Source organism: Onychomys torridus, chromosome 7 (assembly GCF_903995425.1).
Source record: "Onychomys torridus chromosome 7, mOncTor1.1, whole genome shotgun sequence".
Classification (NCBI taxonomy): Eukaryota; Metazoa; Chordata; class Mammalia; order Rodentia; family Cricetidae; genus Onychomys; species Onychomys torridus.
In genome coordinates, this window is record NC_050449.1 from 21,978,047 (window position 1) to 22,000,517 (window position 22,471).

A 22,471-nucleotide genomic window follows, 5' to 3' on the forward strand; every position below is an offset into this window, starting at 1 on the left:
GGTGGACCACATCCCTGTGATCTTGGTGTTGGGTAGTGGTGGTTCTCTGCAGTTGCCTACAGATCTCATGCCTGAGTCTCCTCTTCACTCTGCACCAAGCAGGGCCACTGCTCAGGGGCCCCTTAGCATGCTCAGTAAGTGCTGAACTCCAGGCCATCCATAGTCTCTCCAGGAAGGTACCCCTGGAGGCTGACAGCAAGCTCAGACCTGTGTGTGTGTGTGTGGGGGGGGGGGGATTCATATCCCCACCCACCTGTGTGCCTCACAGGAAGCTACAGAGGGACAGACAGACAGACAAGCTCCCGAGATCTGCCCGTCTGAGAGAGCACACTCTGTACTGTAGCAGCTGGTATTCCAGGTACCAGTCGGCCTGGACGCCTGTCTGTACCTCTTCATCTGTCCACCTGCCCTCCTCCTCCCTTCCTCCTGGCCTTTGTTCCGTTTCAAGTCAGTCTGTCTTCCTCTTTTCCTTCTCCGTTGCCTTGAGGTTGACCCGATTTGCTCTGAAGAGCCTGCCATGCCTCTGCTGTGCCCACCCTACCCTCTTCCCTTGCCTTGCCCTCATCTTTTCTCCTCTTTCTTTCTCGCTCTTTCTCTTGGGTTCAATACTTACGTCTCTCTTCTTGATGTAGAGAAGGCGGTCCTGGTGGTGGGGGGATGGGAGGTAGCTGGAAGAGGAGGGAACCCAGCCCTCCCCCTCCCACTATTCTGGTCGCTGGAAACTGCAAGCTTACCTTGGCGCCACGGTGGGCGCTCCTGGTGGGCAGGCTGTGTGGGGATCTGAGAGGCTAGCTAGGGTGCCCGCTTCTGTCTGCAGGAGTTGCTATCACCATTCCCTGTCTGTGCCTCGTGCAGCCCGCTCACCGTCTCAGTTCCATCATGCCTTTGGTTCTCTGGCTCTCTCTTCTCCCTCACCCATTCTCCGGCCTCGCCTGTGGGTCTCTGCTCGCTGTGCCCCCTTCCTCCCCTCTGGGTGTGCGTGGGTGGTTCACCTGGCCGGTGTTGGTAACTGCTTTGTTTCTGATTATCTCAGCTATCTGGGCAGTGTTGTCGAGACAAGCCTCTCCTCAGCTCAATAGGTAAGGGAGCTCATCGGTGGGGCGGGGCGGGGTGGGCAGGTGGATGGGGCTTCAGCAGGGCCATTGCTTCTGTAAAAGGGGATCCAGAAACACATCCCCTCATTGCCCTACCTGGGCAGCTGCTGCTCCTGGGTTCCCATGGCTTCTGGGTTCCCCACATCGCACTGCTCTGCTATTCCAGCTGCCCAGCTGGCCATGCCAGGGCACGGCCTAGCTGTAGCTTTTAACTTCCAAGCCCACACCCACCCTTCTAGAACGGGACACAGCTGTTCTCACTCAGACCCTTGCCATCCTGCTGCCAACACCCACACAGAGCCCTCATTGCAGTTGTAGGACCCTGCATGAACCCCAAAGGACCTGGAATTCTCACGATCAGCTTTGCATCTCTACCCTTGGGGACCTGTTTGGATTCATAAAGGGATCCAGGGCCCTCTCATCCTCTCTACCCCACTGCTCAATTTCCCCAGCAGACTCAGGGATAGTGTCCTCCTGCCAACCCCTCCCCCTAAACTCGGAGCTTTTCCTGGGATTTCCCCCCCCTTTCCTAGGGCTCTTAATGATACAGATCCCTCTTCCACATCCATCTGGGTCCTCAGGGTCAGGTGGCTTCCAGGTCTTTGGAAGCGGGGGAAGGATAACTACTCCTGTGCTCCTTGCATTTTGTGACCCTTTCACAGTTTTTGTGGGACTGAAATGTGACCTTGTCCTTAGAGCCATATTGCTTTCAGGGCCTCTGTAGTGGCTCTGCCGGCCTCCTTGGGTCCTGTTCTTGGGAAAAGGCCTGGGGAGAACTCATGCCAGGGAGAAGGGAGTTGAGCTGGCAAAAAGCTGAAAACCCAAGAGATCGGCCGGGCGCCCTCCCCTGCTGCCGCTGGCTCCTCTAGCATCCTTCCAGGTGAAATCCAAAAAAAAGGGGCTCCCAGTGAAAGAGACAGGGATCTCTTCAAGATGCTCGGGACACTCAGAGCTCCCTCTCCGTCAAGGCAACCTAAGGAGATGCTTGTTTTTTACATATGCTCCATTGCCCATGCTGTAGGAATGGCAAACTGCACCAGGCTCCTGGGTGGGAGGGAGGGACTGAGGGACAGCAGGAGGAACGGACGGACGGAGGAGGGACGGACGGAGAGATGGACGGAGGGAGCTTTTGTCTTGGTGCTTTGGCTTCCAAGTGAGAATGGTGTGCTTCCCTCCTCACACACGCCATAATAGGCTGTTCTTCACAACTTAGGACTGTAAATCTCATTGTGTCATGAGAGAGGCCTCCCATAAAGAGACTGCAGGGACATTGCTTTATGATCCGCAGCTATAAAACTGTCAGTCAGTATCCCAGAGGCCCTAAATGTCAGCCTGTAGCCACCCCTGTTGGCAGGATCATATAGCGCTTGGGAGCTCACCTGTTTCCAGGGCCTCCTGGATGGATGCTACAGAGCGGGGAGAATGATTAGCTTCCCTGCCCCATGCCTGTCCTCCCCACCATTCCCTGGCATAGCTCCTTTGTTGCCCCTGAGGTTTGGTAGCCAGCCCTATGGCAGCTCTTACGCAGTTCCTGGAAATTAGACAGACATTCCTGTCATCTGTGATTTCCAGTCCCACCCCCACCCCCGGCCCCTGGCCGCTTCCCCAACAACTCCACTGACCCTGTCTTCCCCAAAGTCTTCATCATGTCAGATCTGAGAGAACCCAGCCTCATTATCACTGTGGCAAAACCCAGAATCCAGGGGCAGCAGTGAGGGACGTTGTTCCTCTCCTGGGCCTGGCTAGCATCCCCAGCCCAGAAGAATGAAGTCCTGGACATGATCCGAGTTAGGCCTTTGTGGTGCTAGGCAACAGGAACTTCTGCTCATCCTCCTGCTTGCTGAAAGAGTCCCTGGGTCACAGGAGCTGCTGGGCCATGGGGAAGCAGTGGCTCCTCTCTAGAGGCTGTCTTCATGCTGCGCCTTTGCATGTGTCCCCCTGGTCTTGCTTGGAGAAGTTGTGATGCTTCTTGTCTGCGTTTGTCCTTGCTTTGTTTCTCTCCCCTCGGTTTCTGTCCTTTCCTCCTGTTCATCCCCGTTGCTGTTCCCCGACCCTGCCCTCTCTCTCCTCTTCCCAGCTCCCATCTCAGTATGCGGGTCTATTCTTCCGTGGGCCACTGGGGCCCAACCACTTACTCAGCTGCTGATACTCAGATGTTCCATCTCTGACGAGTTCCATTTCCCCTTATGACCTACTGGGCCCTCTGTCAGGGACCTGGAAAGCCTAACCTGATCCCCTTTTATTCAGGTGTATTCTAAGAAGGAGTCCCCATTTGGATGCAAGTGTTTCCTGAGTCCTGAGGCAGAACACTGGGTCCGCACCCTGACCCCCACCAGAGAGAGATCCCTTTGTGATTGGGCTGGCATGATGCTGGCTTGTGAGTTGCTGGCTATCTCTTCCCTGGCTATGATACGTGCTTGAATAGATTTCCCTGTCCCTTGACCTGTGATGACAGGAGGCAGGCTCCAAGCTACTTCTTTCTGCCTACTATCTGGGGGAGTCACGGAGAGAACTGTGTTGCTCTAATTTCCTTTTCAAATGTTACTATGATAAACACCATCACCAAAAGCAACTTTGGGGAGGAAAGGGTGTATTTGGCTTACAGATGCATCATTCAGGGAAGTCAGGTCAAAAGCTCAAGGGAGGAACTTGGAGTCAGGAACAGAAGCAGAGACTGTAGCGGGACACTGCTTACTGGCTTGTTCCCAGGCTTATGTTCAATGATCTTTCTTATAAAGACCAGGCCTACCTGCCTAGGAATGGTACTGCCCACAGTGGGCTACACCCTCCCACATGTAGCAATCAAGAAAATGCTCCACATACATGCTGACAGGCCAGTCTAATGGAGGCAGTTCTTTAGCTGAGGCTCCCAGTCATGTCAAGAATTGCTGTCATATGTGTCTTAATGGCCCATTCTTAGGGCACTAACACAAGGAAATGGCCAGCTGGATTTTGACTTTCCTGGCTTAAGGTTTTCCTATGCTGTAAATCTGCTACCTCTTTTCTTAGTGGCTCTAGGGAGCAGGGTGCTAGGCAGATAAGACCTCTTGGGTTGAATGCGTGGGATGGGAATTTTGTGTCAACTGGCATGGGGGTGGATTTTAAAGTAAGTATTGGCAATTTTTGGTAATTCTGAGCTGCAAGGAACACCACCGGATCACAGATCTGGGATTTACATGAAATGTGAGACCAGAAAAGCTCATAGGCTTAGAGGCCTTTGTCTGTCAGTAGTATATCTAGGTCATCTCCTGGGAGAAGGGGAACGGAAATATTCAGTATTCCTCTATGTGTAGAAAAGTCAAGACTGGCCAGAAGAATGGAGCCTGGCCTTGGGGGACTAGGGTTGGAGTCTGTTGTAACCCCTCACTGACAGGTCAAGTCAGATTATTACAGAGTTACGCATCCTTCATCCTGATTCCTATCCCAGACACCAACACCAAAAGTTTTGGTGGCGGAGCGTTGCCAGCTAGACTTGATATTGACATAGGACACAGTTATCCTAAAAATGGGAGGCAGGTTGAAAACCAGAGGGCTCTCGGTGCTGTACTTAAAGGGTACTGGGAAACGTTTCATGTCTTTTCTGTATAACTCACTCAAAGCAGATGCATTATGTCTGCCCTTCTCTTCCCACCTGTCCTGCTAAAGACTTGCTTTTATTTTTGCCTCTGGCATTATGCAAGTATATCCTGGTGCCTCCAGGAGACATTGTCTGCTGTGTTGCCGTGTCTGGGTCCTGAGCCAGGAGTTCACACAGGTGGGCAGCAGGTATCCTGGAAGGTCTGGGAGTTTGGCTGCTTCTCAAGTGGAAATTGGTTTCTTTTCTCCAAGTGCCGTTGTTGGTTGGGAGTTTGTGTCTGAAGATGAAACTTCTGCAGTTTGCCCTGTCCCTGGTCTGTCTTATTCTGCCACACTGAAGCAGAGGGTGGCATCGTTCAGCGGACCGCAGAGCAGGTGGCGTGGGGGGGGGGGGGGTGGGGGGAGCACGGGCAGGGAAGCTCTGATATGTCTATTGTAGTCTCTGTACTCATTTTACTGGGAAGAAATTTAAAGAGCTGGTTAGCCTAATACTGAAGAGTCTGTTTAATGGATTATATCCGGCTGAGTTGCTCTCTTTTCTAAAGTTGACCTCCTCCATCTAGAATATGGCTAATGTAGTCTTCACCTCTTAGACTCATTACAGACATGGTAAGTGGTAAGCACACATTATATATACAGATGATAATAGTAATAATATGTTAATTCTGCTGTTGGCATCCCACCCCCTGAAAATTTCACCTACCTTGAAGAATCATTGGGAATTTTCTGTACTGGCTTCTTGTATAGCCTGTGCCCTGACCTCACCACGATCTCTCTGTGGTTAGCTGGATTGGCACTGGCTTTTGAACTCATGGCTATCTATGGAGCACATGGAAAGTGGTTTCACCTTTTCCTTGGCTATCATGTGTTAGTAGATTGTTTTTCCCATCCTACAATCCACACAGTAGGGAGACACATCTCCCATGCTGCTTCTGCTATTGGCTAGGGACTAAGGGAGAACTGTGCTGTAACTGTGGGTCATCAAGAATTGTGTTGGGGAGCGCTGTTCCTGCCTGTCACATGTCTCCTCTGACTATGGATCTCACCTCACATGGCCTTTCTGAATACTGGCCAGGATCTGGATTAGAGATGGCAAATGGTGGAGGATTTATGTCTTTGATTTTCCTTTCAGGCAACACAAAGAACATTGTCCAAGCTGAGAAGGGGTAATGCAGGCTCCCTCCAAAATCCCTTCCAGCTGCAGCTTTTTGGGAAGATCTCTGGGTAGAACTGGGTTGGGAGAAGGGAGAGGGATTGGGCACTGGCGTATTGGGTCTTTGGGGGGCCTTGCTTACACTGTGAACTTGATCCTTTTTCCATGGGGCGTGGGTACCTGTGTGATGTATAGTGATGCAGTGGGAGGCTGTGGAATGTTAAGGAGTTGCCTCTGACTTGAACTTGAGAGTGTTTCTTGATCCTCAATGCACTAAAAGACTTTGGAACAAGTGGCATCCATCAAGGAAGATGGAGGTTCCTTCACTGCCAGTTACTTCCAGAGACCAGAGGCTTACCTACCACAAGTCTGTAAGTTTCTTCTTCCCAGTGCTTGTAGAGGCCTTCCATGTTGGAGAAATGCTGTCTTCTCATCCCTTTGTCTTTGCTGCCCCCCCTCACTCTCCCCTGCGACCTCAGATAGCTTGTGGACCCTTGAGGACTTCTTTGGCTCTCACAGGACTATCAGGGGGTCTTTTTTTTTTTTTTTAAATCAGGATTTGCTAAAAACCTCACTGTGATGGACATGGGGAAGGGAGATGTGGTGCTTAGAAACAAAAGAGTCACCTTTGTCTCCATAGCCCTGGAATGTCGCTGCCTTTCCTGGTCTCATTCCAATACCAGTGCTTGTGGGAAGAAAGCATGCCCCGCCCTTCTCTTGCCCTCTTTGTTCCTCAGGCTCCAAGTTGTCTTACTTTGAGAAAAACTGAGACTGATAACATGTCTTCTCTATTTTCGTCTTTAATGACTCTTGGGGACAGCTCTTTCTATAGGCACAGTGTCTCACACTATTCTCCTTTCTGTTTGCTTTGGTTCTCTTTGTGACCTAGGTTGCACAGGCATTGGTTAAATGGCTGACTTGATCCATCCCATAACTGGGGTGGAGAAAGAAGGGTCAATATGTAGGAGTCTCCTCTCTCAACAATCTCAACATTTAGGTTGAATCTTAAGATACAGAACTCGCTGGAGACCAGTGACACACAGCGAGGACTTTGTGAGGCCGTAAGATCTGAACACTTGGCCCTGTCATAATCTACATCTACTCTCTTCTATTTTCTTATGAGACTGAGGAAGTCTGAGCCTAGTCTGCAGAGTGTCGTGCAGACATGGCTGCTGAAGATGTTGGTGTGCCACAGCAGTTAGCTGTGAGGTTCTAGATGAATCTTGCAGATGGAGGGAGTAGCTCTGTGAAATTGGATTCTGCAGAGCCCACACCTCACTGGCTACTTGCCCCTTCCTGTCTCTGCAGATGGGAGGCAGCTTGCTGGGACTGGATTTGCTCACCTCCTCCTGCTTTAATCTGCTCTTCACTTTTTACTTAAAGGTCTTGATGATGGTGAGTTCTAGGAACCGACTCTTCTCTGGCACTTGCTTATCCCAGCCTAAGTGATGTGTGGTGGGCTTCCATTAAAGTCTCTCTCTCCTTTCCTAGGGTCTTCCGATTGCTCCACAGGTTGCTTTCCACCTGAGCTAGGCCTCCTGCTGCTGGAGCTTTCTGTGGGGTTTTCTCCTTTCCAGAAGCAGTAGGAAGGCAAGTGTCCGAGAATGATCGTGGACAGCCCGGACTCCATCCCTGGGCTCCATCCTTCAGTGGGCAGCCTTTTGGCTTTCTTCCAGCCCTCTTCAAAGGCTCCTTTCTGGGAGCTGACCTGTGCCTCTCTAATTGTTCCTTGCAGAATACTTCCACCTGCATCCGGGAACGCTGCTGTGCCTGAGAGGCTGGAGGCTCTGAGATACCAACGGATAAAGAAGCCCAAAAAGTCACCCAAGGGCTCTTCGAAGTCAAAGAAACGATCCGGTAAATGGTGGGAAGTGCCGCTCCTCTTTCCACCGCGCTTGTCCTATTTGACGAGGATTGTGGGCCCAGGATCCCAACCTTGGGTGTTCTCTAGAAGTGAAGCCAGCTTCTCTTGTTCTTGATTTCCTTTTAAACGTTCATTTTCAATAATGCACAAATGATTTTCATGTAAAAACACAAGAAAGATATCTGATTGCCTTCCCTTCCCCGTTCATTTCCTCCCCCCTGGGGAGCCATTGCTCTAAGAGTATGTGTGCCTGTAGAGCCTTTTCTGTATTCACAGCTTTAGAAAGTACACCATATTGTTTCAGTGTGTTTTTGAGCAACGTAAGTAGTGTCCTATTCTTTCCCATTCTGCAGCACACCTTGCTGTTATCCCTGTCTCCTTGTATGGTTCTCCGTCACCGTTTCAAGCCCTCTAGTTGAACACAGGGCAGGCGTGATAGAGCTTAGGGTCATGTGGCATGGGTCAGTCTCTGTGTTGACTAACTTTTTCTAAGGAGGGAGAGTGAAATCCCATTGTCTCCTAAAGGGCACTTCCACTGAAATACAGTTGATGCATATCCAGCAGTGATGGGTAGCTTGTGACATAGTGCAAAAAGAATTGATTGTTCATTTAGAAAAGCAGTTGATGTTCATTAGATATTCTCTTTGTACCAATGCTTGTAGGAATGTTATGACAGCCTGTCCAGGAAGCATGTTCAGCAGTTTCTTTGCTGATCTTAGGTGACTACTGTAGAGTAACAGTCTTAATAAGCTAGGTGTGGGAAAGTGTCCCACAGAGGCCAAGAACTCATCCATGACTTAGCTTTTGGATGTGGCCAGTTTCCTATCAGTTTGTTGATGGCAATACAAAGGCATTAAAAAAAGAAAATTACCTTGTCGTCTTAAGACAGGGGTCTGGTTAGATAGCTCAGGCTGGCCTGAAACTAGCTGTGTAGCCTAGGCTACCCCTGAACTTTTGGTCTTCTTACAACCCTTTGATAGGATTACAGTGTGTGCTGCCATGTTCAGCAAAAATGAATTTTCTGAGGCTTGGGTCAGGATTGAATTGAAAGCTGAATTTAAACTCATTCAATTTAAACATATACACAACATACATACGTATCCATTCCTTTTGTGTGTGTGCATGCTCGTCATTTAATGATAGGAACACATTCTGAGAAATGCAGCGTTCATGATTTGGGTACTGTGTGACCATCACTGACTATGCCTATATTAACCAGACAGTCACTATGTAATACAGTCTATGGGACTGTCATTGAATATATGACCTGTTCTCCATTAAAATAGTGTTGTGAAGTGCACAGTGTCCATTTTAATAAATAAATAAATGCCATCTAATTATTGTGAAATAGACCACATCAGCTGCACATGTTCTCTCTTGTGCCTGCTCTGTGTTAATAGCTCTCTGGTGTCTGCCTTGAGCCCAGGTGTCTTCTCTGACACCTTCTCTGACATCTTACATTTCCGGTTGGCCACTGAACCTTGTCCACTTCTCTTCAGTGTATAAATGCTTCCTTCATGCCCAGCTTCTACCTGGACTCTTTGGCCCTCATGGCTCACATTGGTTCCTTTTTGGAAGATATGCTAGGTCAACCTTTGCAATGTATCTGCCCTTCTTTGGTTGTCCTCACTGCAAAAATGGAAACTCCAGTCCCTTCCTCTCCATTTTGGACTGGTGCAGTACCTGGCAGTTGCCCCCCTGCTCCATCTACAGTCTTACAGTATCCCATAGAGGTGACACCCTGAACCTTACCTAGAGAGGTAGCCATCGCTCATTGATCACTTAGCCTTTGGGGTTGGCTGGTTTCTTATCGGTCTGTGAATGGGAATACTGAGGCAGTGAAAAAGAAAATTATTTTTGTTATTGTTTTGAGACAAGATCTCACTGTACAGTTCAGGCTATCTTGAAGCTAGCCAGGTCTGGCCTTAACTTTCAATCTTCTTGCTTCCACCAGAGTGAGCTCTATCTAGCTCCCTTTTTTAAACATGTGTGTTTATAAACACACATGAACACACACACACACACACACAAACACACACACACACACACGCACGCACGCACGCACGCGCACACACATACACACACACTCACACAAAAATATTTTAGAAGCTTTTCCTAGCATCAAGTAGAAGTTTTAAACTCTGTTGGCATAACTGCCATCTTTCTCTCTCTAGAGCATACTGTTTCTTCTTCTTCTTCTTCCTCCTCCTCTTCTTCTGCTTCTTTTCCTCCTCTTCTTCCTCTTCCTCCTTCTTGTTCTTCCTCCTCCTCCTTTTTCTTTTTAAAAGGCAGGGTCCCACTATACAGCCCAGCGGCCTCAAACTCCTAATCCTATTGTCTCAGTCTCCCAAGTATGGGGCTTATAAGCTTGTACTGCTATACTGGCTTACACCTGCTCTTAACTTCGGGTTCCTGCACTGGCTGTTCTTATGACGGTAGCCATATTCATTTCTCTCTGGGGAAGACTCCTGGTTCAAGACTCCAGCCAGATATTAACACTTGGGGAAACAGAAGCAGGGCCCTGGCTGTTGGCACATTCCTCTTACATCTTTCTTTGCTGTTGTCCTTGCAACACCTAAGAATCCAGTTTCTGTGTCTTTCAAGTCTTGACGGTCTGTCTCTTCTTCCCTACTGCCCTGCTCAAGTAGAATCTAGAAAACAAAACCTTCCCACTGTATCCTCAGAAGGGTCATGAGGCAGAGGAATGGCCCTGGCCCTGGTAGTGGTAGAGGTATGCAGGCCTGACTGTCGCTCATGATTGAAGTCTCAAGTCTCGTGTAATGTCTGTCATTGTTTGGGGTAGACAATAAAGACATATTGAAGCCCTGCTTCCTGCCACCTAGGAGGATAACTGGTATCCAAGAGGCACAGCACAGCACAGCACAGCAGATATTTGTAGACCGATGGCTGAAAAAGCTTGATTGTGGAGATCCAAGAATTCATAGAAGGGAAAATACCTACCTTACTTCGTTGACTCGAGGCTGGGTTGCTGGTTGACCCAGTGGGGAAAGAGAAGGTTCTCTGTGGCACTTTGGTCTCAGAGCCTTACACACAGCAGCTCCCTTGGTTCCAGTGGCAACTTGGACTTCAGCCCTGGGAGATGCATGGAGTGTGTGAGGGTTGGACCCACCTTTTCACGCCTCTCCTTTTGTCTGTCTCCTTCCCTGTAGACGGTTCTGCCTCCCAGGCTCAGCAGCTTCCCAACTCTCAGGTTCTGTGGCCCGACGAAGCTGTCTGCCTCCGAAAGAAGAAGAGACACTCTCGTCCTGACCCCTTTGCCCGGCTTTCGGACTTGTACCACCGTCAGCTTCCAGAAGACCAGACGGCGATCCTCAACAGCGTGGATCATGATGACCCAGGCCACGCTACTCTGCTATGACTTGACGTCTCTCTAAGTGTCCCCAGGGAGGGGTGCTAGGCTAAGGGGGCAGAGAGGGACCATTGTACAGGGCCTTGTCCTCCTCTGCCCATCATGGGATAGCTCAGGCCCTTGTCCTGTGTGTGTTCCCTCTTGCCAGTGGGCCTCTCCCTCATAATCTCGCTGGCTAGCCTTGCCCACAGGACAGAGGACTGGGGGAAGAGCTTTTTACCTGTGGGTCAGTTGAGAGTGTATGAGGACAGGGAACATCTGACTCAACACCACTTCTCCCACTTTACTAGATTCTTCTCACCTCTTCAAATGTCTTAGGAAGTGAAGAAGAGGAAATCAATGGCTTTTACTACTCTGCGTTTGTTTCAGTTTTCCAAGTCCTGGGAGGGGGTTAGAATTACATCCTGTCCTCCAAACTCCACATATATATAGATATAGATACAAATACACTTGTGTGTAGTTGGTGGGTTTCTCTATGTGTATATATATGTACATTGAAGCAAAGTACTGTTTCTCCCTGTGCTCGGTGAAGGACTGAGGAAGGTACTGAACAGCTGGGCTTGGTGAGCAGGGTGGGCTGTGGGCTGGTGGCTACCCTCATGTCTGTCTTGGGAGGAGATCATTCCAGCTGAAGCAGGATTCATGCCTCTCAGCTGAATTCACCATTGTTCTAACCTTTCCCGTCTAGAGCAGAAATGGGGCCTTGCCATGATTCCTAGCTCCCTGCTTGAGGGGGTTAGCAACAAGTTACCCCTGAACTAAACCCAAGCCTTTATTGCCTGCTTGCTGGGTCAGGCTCAAGGCCAGACTGGCATCTTCCTTTCTTCTGCAGTTTGGCACTCACCATACAAGTAGTGGTGGTTTAACAGCGGGGCTGACAGGCCGGCCTGGTGTATAGCCCCATTCATGTGGTCATGCATTGGTCTCTTCTGGTCCAGCCAGGGCTAGGAGCCCTGCAACCAAAGGCCCTCCTGTTCTGTAGCCACCTGTGCTGAGCACCAAGCTGCCACAGCTCTATTTATACCCCTCTTGGCTCTGAACTCAGAGCACTGCTCCCCCGCGGCCCCTTGGCTCCTCCTTTCCTTTTGTGTCTGCTAATTCTCCAGATTGATTAATTGCCATTTGTGGAAGCTGTCTGCGGCTCCTTGGCATACCCTCTGTGTGCTGCCTGCCAACTCTGCTTTGCTCCGGGGTCCTTCTCCACCCCCTGGACCCAGTCTCCAGTGCATGGATGAAGAAGTGAGGGTACCTTTGATGGTTGAGTTCCGGGGTGCTCTTTCTTCCCTGCTCCTATGTGGTGCTGGCTGAGGCACAGGAATGATTTGGAAGGAGTGATGGGCAGGCACCAGGGCCCTAATCCTTTCTCTGTACAAATCCTTGGTTCAAACTGTCAGTACTTGGAAGTTTTCCTGATTCCGTTTGTCAATTCAGATACTTCTCTCTCTCTCCTTAAAAGGTTATGGTTTTGCTCAAGAGTAGAAAAGGCAGAGAGTGGGCCCGCCCTCTCCTTCTCTCCTACTTTGTCTGAAGTAGTGGTAACTGCCAGCTTCCTGGAAGTATTCCTTCTTGGTGCTGATGTATTCGTCTCTCCCCAGTGACCTCCTCGGGCATTAGTCATGACTACTGGAAGGCTTCTGCTGGTCCCACAGAAGCTGCCAGTCACTTGGCCTAGTGACTTTGATGAGGTCCCAGGGGCTAGGAAACTGACCTTTCTTAGCGCTTCCATCTTGGGGGATCAACTGCATCCCTGCATCCAGGCCTTGGTGCTTCCTTCTCTTTCCCAGTGAGCTAGAGACGGACTCCGTACTTGAGGCTTCACCACACAAGCCACACTCGGCAGCATTCTTCCGGACATATGGGGAAAAGAGGTGCTGAGGGCAGAGTTTCTCTTGCTCTGAGATTAGGCCATGTACCTCAGACCGTCCAACCGATGTGATTCTCAGAGGTGTTGGAGAGCACTTGACCTCTGGACCTCAACTCCGTCAAAATAGAAGAGTTGAGTTGGAAGACTTTTTCAGAAGTGGGCCACTGCTTCTGCCACTGTGCCACACCGGGCTGCTCCCTCAAGTGTCTCCTGGGGCTGTCGGGAACAAGTCTACTTGAAATACTGGGGTAGTATTTGGAGGCTCACAGTGGTCTAGTCTGTGGACTTTGCCTGTTCTCTCACAGCGTGTGTTTCCTGAACCATGGAGTATAAAAGTAGGTTGTTGGGGCTGGTAGACTTTGTACTAAACTTGGCCAAGTGTTCAGAGGACCCTCCGGGGAATTCTGGCTCTGATACTGTTTGGGCCTTGAGGTTAGAATGAAGGAGAAGTTGAAGTGGAAGACTGCTTCTTTTGGATGTTGTAGAGCCAAGAGCCAAACCTTGTGGGCTGAGATGCCTCAGTCCATGGCTGGGCTTGTAGGCTGGGCTAACCAAGGTGCTGACTTCTTCCTCTTCTTGCTTCTGGCAGTGCCCCTTGCCTCTGCCTAGCTGACCAAATGGTAGACACTGCTTGTGACTGGCCCCTGGGTGGCAGTTGTGCTATTTGTCCCCTGGACCAGAAGGGGCACAAGGTCTATCCATTCCAAAGTGGCCTCTGATGCATTCTTCTTGTGACTTTTCTTGGAGGCCAACAGCATTCCTGCACTTTGGGAAACTGTTTCAGCCCTTCCTTTGGTGGCTGCAAAGCAAACTGGTAGGATACAGTCCCCACGGTCAATGTGATTATCAGGGTGTCTTAGGCCCACTCTCAAGTGCTGGATCTGGGCACATGTTTGACAGTCTGGGTAGAGATGTGTGATGTTGGGGTGTATCCACTTCTAGGGACCAATGACCTTTACACTCTGCCTTTGAACTTGGTAGTGACTGCTATGAGCTTCCTGGGGCTTTCACCCTCCTTGCTGTGGGAGATCATGTCTTCCAAAGCCTCCCTTTGCATCTGGTAGCCTTGCAGAAGTAACCCAGTTCAAAACCTATTCAAATTGTACTCAAATTTTTTTCTGTCTTTTCCTCCTGCACCTTGACTGGAAATGCTATCTCAGTGTTTAAAACACAATCCAGAAAGAGAGTAAACTGGTTCTCTAAGGGGCCAGAAAGACTGCAATTTGGGGGAGAGAAGATGAAAACTAAGTGAACTTCTTTATTTGGTGACTGACCATGCAGAGCTTCGCTTTAAGGCTCTAAGTGGAATTCTGTGCATCCATGGTCATTGGTGGCTGTTGTCCACCACCTGAGGCTGGTCCCTCCCTAATTGCCAGCCTATCTTCTCCCGTTTTCTTAGAGGGACTAGGATAGGAGAGAAGAGGTCCTCAGAGATTCTTTCTCAGTGGACAGGGTGTTGTATAGCACAGCATGAGCAGGAGGAGAAAAGAAAGGAGTCTCACATCTCAACCTTACCCAGTTCTCTCTGTATAAAAAGGGCAGAAGAATGAACAATTAAAATCTGTTCAACCTCAAATAGTTTAGATCACTGTGCAGAAACCAAGGGAGAACACATTGGAAAAATGTCAGTAAGTAACTGTTCTACTCTACCCTGCTGAAATCTCCCCCAAATGCATGAGATTGGTGTGATTGGTACATCCTAGTTTCAGGGGGAGGCATCCCAGAACATTAGAGCATCTTAGTTGCTTCCTAGGATCTGTATTTGAGGCTGAGGTGTGTGTAGCTTGAGCCAATTCTTCTAATCTTGATAGCAAAACCCTTTAGAGGGCTTGGGGTGGGCTGGGAGAATTGTAGGTAAGGGCATTTTATTAGTATGTAGAGAACTCTAGGAATTGAAAAGCTAATGGCTTGGACTTGCTTTGCTTGCATGTAAAAGTGCTTTGGGGGGCACTGCAGGACTTGGGGGTAAGAGGATAGAGTCAAGAGCAGGGGTGGGGGGTATAGGGAGGTACCATTAATGCTTTCTCTGGGATCCTGGGCATTTCCACTAGTGCCCCTTGTCTTGGCCCTACCCTCTCTGCAGTCTCCGAGACAATGGAGGCTCAGAGTCTTGTGGATTACCTCTGTCTCTTGGGAAGAGCCTCAGGAAGAGCCTAAGTAGCTATTCTGTCTGGGAAACAGTAGTTGACAGGGCAAGTGTGATTCAGGAAGAGAAGTTAGAGGGTTGAACCATGGAGAGAAGGCTTGATTGTGATCAGGTATGTGAGACTGAGAGGGATGGAGTATTAAATCCATTGTAGAGAGTACAGGAATCCTGGGATGATGAGGTTAAAGCCCAAACAACACACCAACCTTCCAGTTCTCTTTATGGCCACTCTACTATCCCAGATGACAGTGCAGATGGTTGGGGGCGGGTCCTCACGAGGAAATGAGTAACTGCCAGGGAGGGTCATGAGGAGCAGGTACCCCTGATGTGGGAAAGATGTAGCCACGGAGACCACGTTGGGGGCAGGGCCTGGTAAGCAGGCCCAGACTGGATCACAGAAGAACTCTTGCTTAAGGCAGGGCTTTTCTGCGTGTAGAACTGGCCTCTAACACTGAGTGCCGAATAGATTTTTTTTTTTAATTCAGTGTTTTTTTGTTTTTTTTTTTTTTCTGTTTGTGGAACTTCTCTGGTGAACACTGGGAGACTGGCATTCACATGCCACCAGTAACTGCTTTCCGGTGGGGAGAGAAGGTTGGTTTTAGGAGCTTGGTGCCCATTCTCCTGGCAGCTGTGTCACATTGTGCTTCTTCTCGTCTGTGTCTGAAAATGCCCATCGGATATTGGTGCTGATGGTGGACAGGAGGCGGGCCCTCCGGACTTGCCAGTCTTTCTTGAGCGGTAGAGAATTTCTTCATCCTAGAGGCTACACAGTGGCCTGGTGTCTAGAGGTTTTGCCTTCAATTTCTCTTCCTTTGATAGGTTACATTTACCGCACTGTAGCTAAGAGAGTGAAGTAATTTCATCTGAAATCAGAGACCATCTATCCTCTTCTCCTTAATGTATCCAACTTCCTCTTGGATCAAGAGGAATAACAGAAAATTTCTTTAAGAGAAGTTGATAAACGAAAATCAAAGCTCTGGGTGGACTCTAGTAACTCTTACCAACTCATGCAACCTGGTGTTTGCATGGAGATGGCTTGTAACTATTTCACCTTTTGACGCTGAATCAGCATGAGTCCAGAGCCTTCTATCTGGGCCCCTGTGTGTACTTCCAAATAAGCCTTTCAGGAACAAATACACTGTCCACACCAGATGTTTGGTGTCTTGGATTGCCAAGAGGGTAGAGTTCTTTTTTATGACCTCATTTAAAATAATAATAATAAAAATCCCTAATCAACTGAGTCTGATCCAAAGACACTCCCAGGTCATAGGGATTTCTGTGTAGATTAAAAAATAAATGCATTAGCGCAAACCTTTTTAGTGGCTGGCCGTGCCTTAGGAGGGGAGAGTTGGGGTGTCCTAACTGCTAAGTAGTTGGGTAGATCAGCAGCCAGCCATAGAACCACTTGGACATTCTCTTCTGCAGTGGGTTGGTTGCAGCAGTTAGGGATTCTGAAGAGCACTGATGAACAGTGATCTGCTTTGGACCCCTGGTTAGGGAATTCAACCAAAGCAGCACAAAGAACTCAGCTCGCAGCCAGGGCCATGACTGTACCTTCCCCACCCACCTTAACTAGATGGCAAGTGATTGACAGGGCTTGTTCTTCTGAGTCCTGAGGAAATGGATCCCATCAATCCCATCTCCCACTGGTGTTGGATTTCTTGGATCTGTTTCAGGAAGGAGAGCAAGCTCTTCCTCCACCCACATTCTACCCTTGCGGCTCTGTTTCCTCCTTCTCTCCACTTGTGTGTGGCTCCAGGACCTCTGGCTTGTGCATGGTCTGCAATAGGGAGGTGGTTGGGTTGGGGAGAGAACTGGGGAGGGTGTAGGGGTTGGACTGGGGAAGGGAATTTGCATTTTCAACCTTAAAAATACTGTAAGCATGTTTTGGGGTGACCCGGGATTTTCACATAAACTATGATTAGGGAAAATACCTGATGCTCCTCCTATGGGAGGAGGACTTAGGGGGCATTTGGCTTCTTTTTGGCTTAGGGATCTATTTTATTTGGTAGAGGAGAATAAGCCTCCTCACAATCACCCTGCAAACCTTAGAAGGGAAACTCATTCTATCCCTGAGTATATTGCCTACTGAGAACAATTGAACAGTCTGTCACAGGTTGACCTTGCCCTAGCTGGGTTGGAGAAATGGAATGATCACATGTTTTTCTCCGTAGGTGTCAGGTTATCTGCCTGGTCATGAACCCCTGGCCAACTGTTTATTCCAGTGTTCAGAAGTAAGTGTGTTAGATAGGTGTGAGTATCTGGGATGGATGTGGTGTGTGCACGGTATCTGTGTGTGCAGTGTGTGTTTGCAGTGTGGTGTGTGTAGTGTGTGTGTGTGTGTGTGTGTGTGTGTGTGTGTGTGTGTGTGTATGTGTTGTATGGGTATGGTTTGTATCTGTATTTGATATGAGTGTGGGTATGAGGGACCTGTAGAGACACCGCTTTGCCTGGGTAGCATCAGGCCTAGTTATGGCTGATTCTTTCTTTGCTAGACAAATTTCTGTTTTGGTGGGAGGGTCATACTCATAATATACCATCTTGAGTGTATTTTTTATGGAGATTGTATATAAAATTATATAAATATATATAACTTGTTCTATTTTAAGGCGAGATGAGACTTATTGGGGGGAGGGGGAGAATCAGAGGCAATAGTACTGACTAACAGTGGGAGCTTCAGGTAAGTTGTCCACATGGGGAGTGGGAGGAGGGGGTGGGGAAGCAATGTGAGCCAGGCAGGAGTGGAGGCTCGTGCCCTTGGCACTCATATAAATATAAAGAAAACCTATATAAAGCTCTCTATCTAGCATATCTATATATCTATATATCTATATGAAGTCATAGTTTGCTTTATTTTTGTACCTGTGCTTAGAGACACTTTGAGCAGTATCACCTCCCCCAGGTGGTCCGGGATGCTAGCTCATGCCTTGATGCCACCTACTTCTCCATCCTTCCTGAGACATGCTGTCTGTTTGAAGCTTCTTGAGTCTTTCCAATAGAAACATGTATATATGAAAAAACTCAAGTCATCTGCAGGAAGGGCAAGAGCGCTGAAGGCAGGGAGGTTCTGCTATGTCTCTTGTCTGGAGGGTTCCCTAACTCATACTATTTGGTAGAGGTGCTCAGAATAGAAAGGATGGTGGAGAGCTAAGCATGAATCCATGCCCCTATGACTAAGGGTTGGTACTCAGTTTCTTGGAAAAAATCTAGCTCAGCATCTTGGACAGAGGGAGGTCAGGTTGTCTGGGTCTTATAGCAATACCTGTCCTGGTTTGTAGTGCCTGGGCTCAAGCAGTCCCCTGTAGAAGGTGGTGGTGAGATTTTTGAGGCTGAATGCGTGGGCTCAGTTTTGGAGAAGATACACCCTGGTAATTATTGCTGCAGATTCTTGGAACCAGTGTGAATGTGATATCTAGTATAAATATAGCATCTGTGCTTTTTCATTTATTTTTAATTGGAAAATAAATTGTTATCGGAAATAGGGTGGGTGGTCTAGTCCTGGAACACTGAATGGAAGAGCAGGAATGAGAGGCCGATGCTGGGCAGGACTTGAAGGATGAATCCCGTTGCTTTCTTCCTCCTACTCAGCCCAGGACTCTGGAACTAAATAGTGTATTGGAAGAATGTGGTGTGGATGGGAGGAGTTCCTTTGTGTTTGGGCAGGAAGCTGTATACTCTGAGGAATACCTCTCTGAGAATTCGAGACCTCACATATGCTGTAAGGGCCACACCCACCTTGCAGCCTTAGCTGGCATCTCCTGGTGCTAGCTCTTTCTTCTCATGTGCCAAGTGATCAGAGTGATATGCTTGAAACCGCTGCAGAAGCCAGGGGTGACTCAAGGCTGCAGTCTAGGCTTCCTGCTTCTCACTCAAGAAAAAGCCGAAGAACCCCTCTTCCCAAACAGAACTTAATGCTAGCCAAGAGCTCCTACCCCAGATGCCTCACCATGGGATGGGCTTTTTTGGGGACTCAGGGTGATATGCAGAGTAGGGTGGAGTGGAGCTTGAGTCGAATTCTTGAACTTTATGGAGACTTTGTAATTCCCTTCACGATCTGCTCAAAATACTCGAATTTTTCCAAGGATGTTGTGGGAAAATGGGCTCTGTCCATGTAGTACTGGATGGACTCCAGCACTGGGTCTAACTGGAAGTGTTAGGTGCAGGTCCTACCTGCAGCCTCCTCAGGAGACCAAAGGAAGATAAGGCTAGGTGCTTCTTGTAAATTTTCTGAGAGATTGAACAAGAAGAAGAACAGCAAATTCTTTGTCCCTTCCTAGCTTGAGTCCCTCCCTTCCTTACGTACTGAGGAGGGGTTTCCATTACTATTTTTTTAGTTTTTTGGTTCTCTTTGTATGTAGACTTTGTCTCACTTCTGGTCCTAGAGACCAGCAGAGTTCATCATTTTAGCATCCTAGGGCTCATACTCCATGAAGCTCAGGTTTACTCTGACTCTCTACTCTTTCCACATTGAGCCAAAGGCTTGGTCCTTAGAAACCTCGGCAGCATTGAGATACATGAAATTGCCATCCTATTTCATGATGTCCAGCTGGACCCTTCTGTGGAAATGGGAAGATGGACATGTCCCTTACCCTGAAGTTTTAGGGCTTGGGCAATATGTTACCTTTGCCCTTTCTGAGACCCAGACCCCAGGAAAATGGTGTAAGGTGAGCACTGGAGGAGAAAGGTCTGATGGCCCAACATCAGTCACCTAATCTGCAGAAGGGCCAGCTTTCCACAAGGGAACACAGAGCAAAGAAGGTCAGGGTCTGATTGTATATGGAAAAGGCCAGTTGTCTTATCTTTGAATCTCCCAGTTAATGGGAGGGGTGCTTTGATAAAGCTGCTGCCAGGACCCTGAACTGTTTTGTATACTTGTGATTCATCTTGGTCCCTAGGTCATGGGAAGGTTTTTGAACTGTGAAGTTCTTCCCTATTGGTAGGAGATTCGGAGTCTAAAGAGATTGAGTTTGGCTACTTCTGCTCTATGGAATGAGTGTGGAAACCGATCTGGGATTTGCTCTCCTAAGGGTTGTTCTAGCTCTGTCCTTTCTCCACTGTCCTCAACCAGGCGTCTGGGGGAAAGGGGCACATCCACCACGCCTCAGTTTTTGCCTGGGTCTCACCTTGTGTAAGGTACTCATGTGGAACCATTTTGGGCAATATAAAAGCATGAGGTGGGGGCAGGACACAGCACCCCTCCTGTGGGTGAGGGGTTGATTATGATGTTGGAGTTTTTGTCCTGTTGTTGAGGAAGTGACGAGTGCCACCTTCAAGGACTGAAAGGAGTTGCTCTGTGGAATGATCTTGATGTAGGAATTTGAGGCTGAGGTGTCACAAAGGGAGCAGGGGACCAATGCTCTGTTCACTGAGTCCTGCATATCACTCTCAGAAAGTCTTAAAGCTCCATTCACATTTAATTTCTTAACTGACATTTGTGGGGCTGGAGAATGAGGGCAGGAACGGGGCATGCTTTCCCAAGTTACCTGTCCTTGTGTAATGCCCAACTGAGCAGATGCTGGCCTGTTTTGGTCAGCCACTCTGGGGCTCCCTTTATACCACCTGATTCCCTTTAATGAGGAGGGACTATATCATCGTGGACATATTTCTTCCCTCACTCACCTAAAGGCAATTTTTGTATGAATTCCTTTCCTCCTGTTACCTCCCCCCCCCATAGCCTGTAGACACAGAAATGGGGAGGTGAAGGATCCTGGAGCTCCCTGCCGGGGTCCCTCACAGGCTGTGCATCTCTTGCACCTGGCAACCTCTTGGCTGTTAGTTTTAACATATCTGGACATGACTATCAGTTTTGTCATGAGATTCCTTGCTCTCATTTCAAACCTTTATTCTTCCTTTGACTTCCTTTGGGGCTCTCCCCATCCATGCCTGGTCTTCTTATGGAGACCATTCAGACCTCATTTCCATCTCTTGAATGTTGAGTATTACATCACTGCGCTAGCTAGGGTGCTTCATGGTGCTGCTCCTGAAGAGGCCAGCGGGACGAAATTGGCCACCTTCGTTCCTCTGCTTCCCTAGATCTTGCTGTATTTTGTCTCTATTAGATGTTTCTCCCTGGGGGATTGGGGTGGGAGATTTAGGGGTAGCTTTTGTGTCCTTCTCTCTCTCTCTCTCTTACACTTTCTCCCTCCTCCTCCTCGCCCCTCCTCTCCTTCTTTCCTCTTTCTCTCTGTATGTATGTATGCATTGGTTAAAGTCAGTTATCATGGGCAGCTGACTTTGGTTCCAAATTACAGTTAAACCACACATTGTACAGCTGCACACAGAACACCTTTGAGTGTGAATTTGGATGGCAACTAGAGGCATACTTTTTGAACTTTCAGGTATGTAACTGAAAAGTAAATAAAAACACTATTTTTTCAGTAAGCTTTTTTTTTTCTTCTAAAAGATAACTTAAAAATCAAACTAAAAGAACATTAAATTGGTGCTGTACCAAAGCCTTATGACATATTCTACACTCTGTATATTCTGTCTCCGGGGAGCCCCCTGCTTTATCACTCTTCTCAAAAGCCTGGGAATGCCAGTGTGTGTCAAGCCTGGGTCTGCATCCTGGAGACCTGTGGGTCGAGGGGACTCTTGGGAGCAGAAGATGATGGTGGGAGTGGGGTACCCATCTTCTGCCTGAGCAGATACTGAAGGGGAACCAGGTGTTGGTGTGTGTGGCATGCATGTGTGTGTGTGCGTGCATGCATGTGCGCATGAGTTCACTGGTGCATAGTGCCAAAGTGAACGCACCACCTGGGGATTGAAAGAGAGACCCAGGTAGGCCTGGTGTGGGGTGGCCATGGGAGTGAGGGGCATGCTCCTTCCTGTTTCCCGTTTCCCGTTTCTTCTAGGTTAGTAGTTGAGGTGTATCAGAAACAGCTACCCTCTCAAACAGGTGCTTTCCCCCTCAAAATCTCCCAACTAATTCTCTGTGAAGGGCCTGTCAATGGGACAGGTACCTCAGCTACCAAATCCTCACCGCCTAAGGCTGGGAGGAACTTCTTTCCTCTCTAGCCCTTGCCTAGTTTCTTGGGGACAAAGTTTCCTCCAGGGATCTCTGCATCTCCGGTTCCTTGGCCTGGATGGGCTTCCTAGCCCATTGAGAAGGCCTCACTGTGGGTGACCCATAGCTGTACCTGCTCCATGGTCCCAATCAATATAATGCCTGCTCTGGCGGCTGAGGACAGTGATTCCATTGGCCTCAGACTTGTCAGTGTAAAAGCTGAGCACCCACCCAGATTCATCCAGAAGGAGATGTGCAGTCTGCCTTGGCCTGGACTGCTCTTCCAGGCTTCACCTGCTGGTTCTTTCAGGCTTGCTGAAACTAACCAACTCATCACCCATAACACTGCATGCTCATTTCTGCAAACAAACAAACAACAGTACATAAGCAAACACAGGAAA

At 48.7% G+C, this 22,471-nt stretch overlaps 1 protein-coding gene across 5 annotated transcripts in view; it reads left to right on the plus strand.

The window, feature by feature from the left end:
* Positions 1–17,391, plus strand: part of Igsf9b (immunoglobulin superfamily member 9B) — a 52,878-nt gene extending 35,487 nt beyond the window's left edge. For 2 of the 5 annotated variants that reach the window (XM_036191610.1, XM_036191611.1), the window contains exons 19-20: positions 7,559–7,680; positions 10,858–17,391. In XM_036191610.1, the coding sequence (XP_036047503.1) occupies positions 7,559–7,680; positions 10,858–11,066 (331 nt within the window). In that variant the 3' untranslated portion in view covers positions 11,067–17,391. Of the gene's footprint in view, positions 1–268; positions 359–1,033; positions 1,080–7,558; positions 7,681–10,857 lie in introns of those variants that run through there. The other 3 variants (XM_036191613.1, XM_036191612.1, XM_036191614.1) reach the window with 3 other exon arrangements.
* Positions 17,392–22,471: the final 5,080 nt, after the last annotated feature.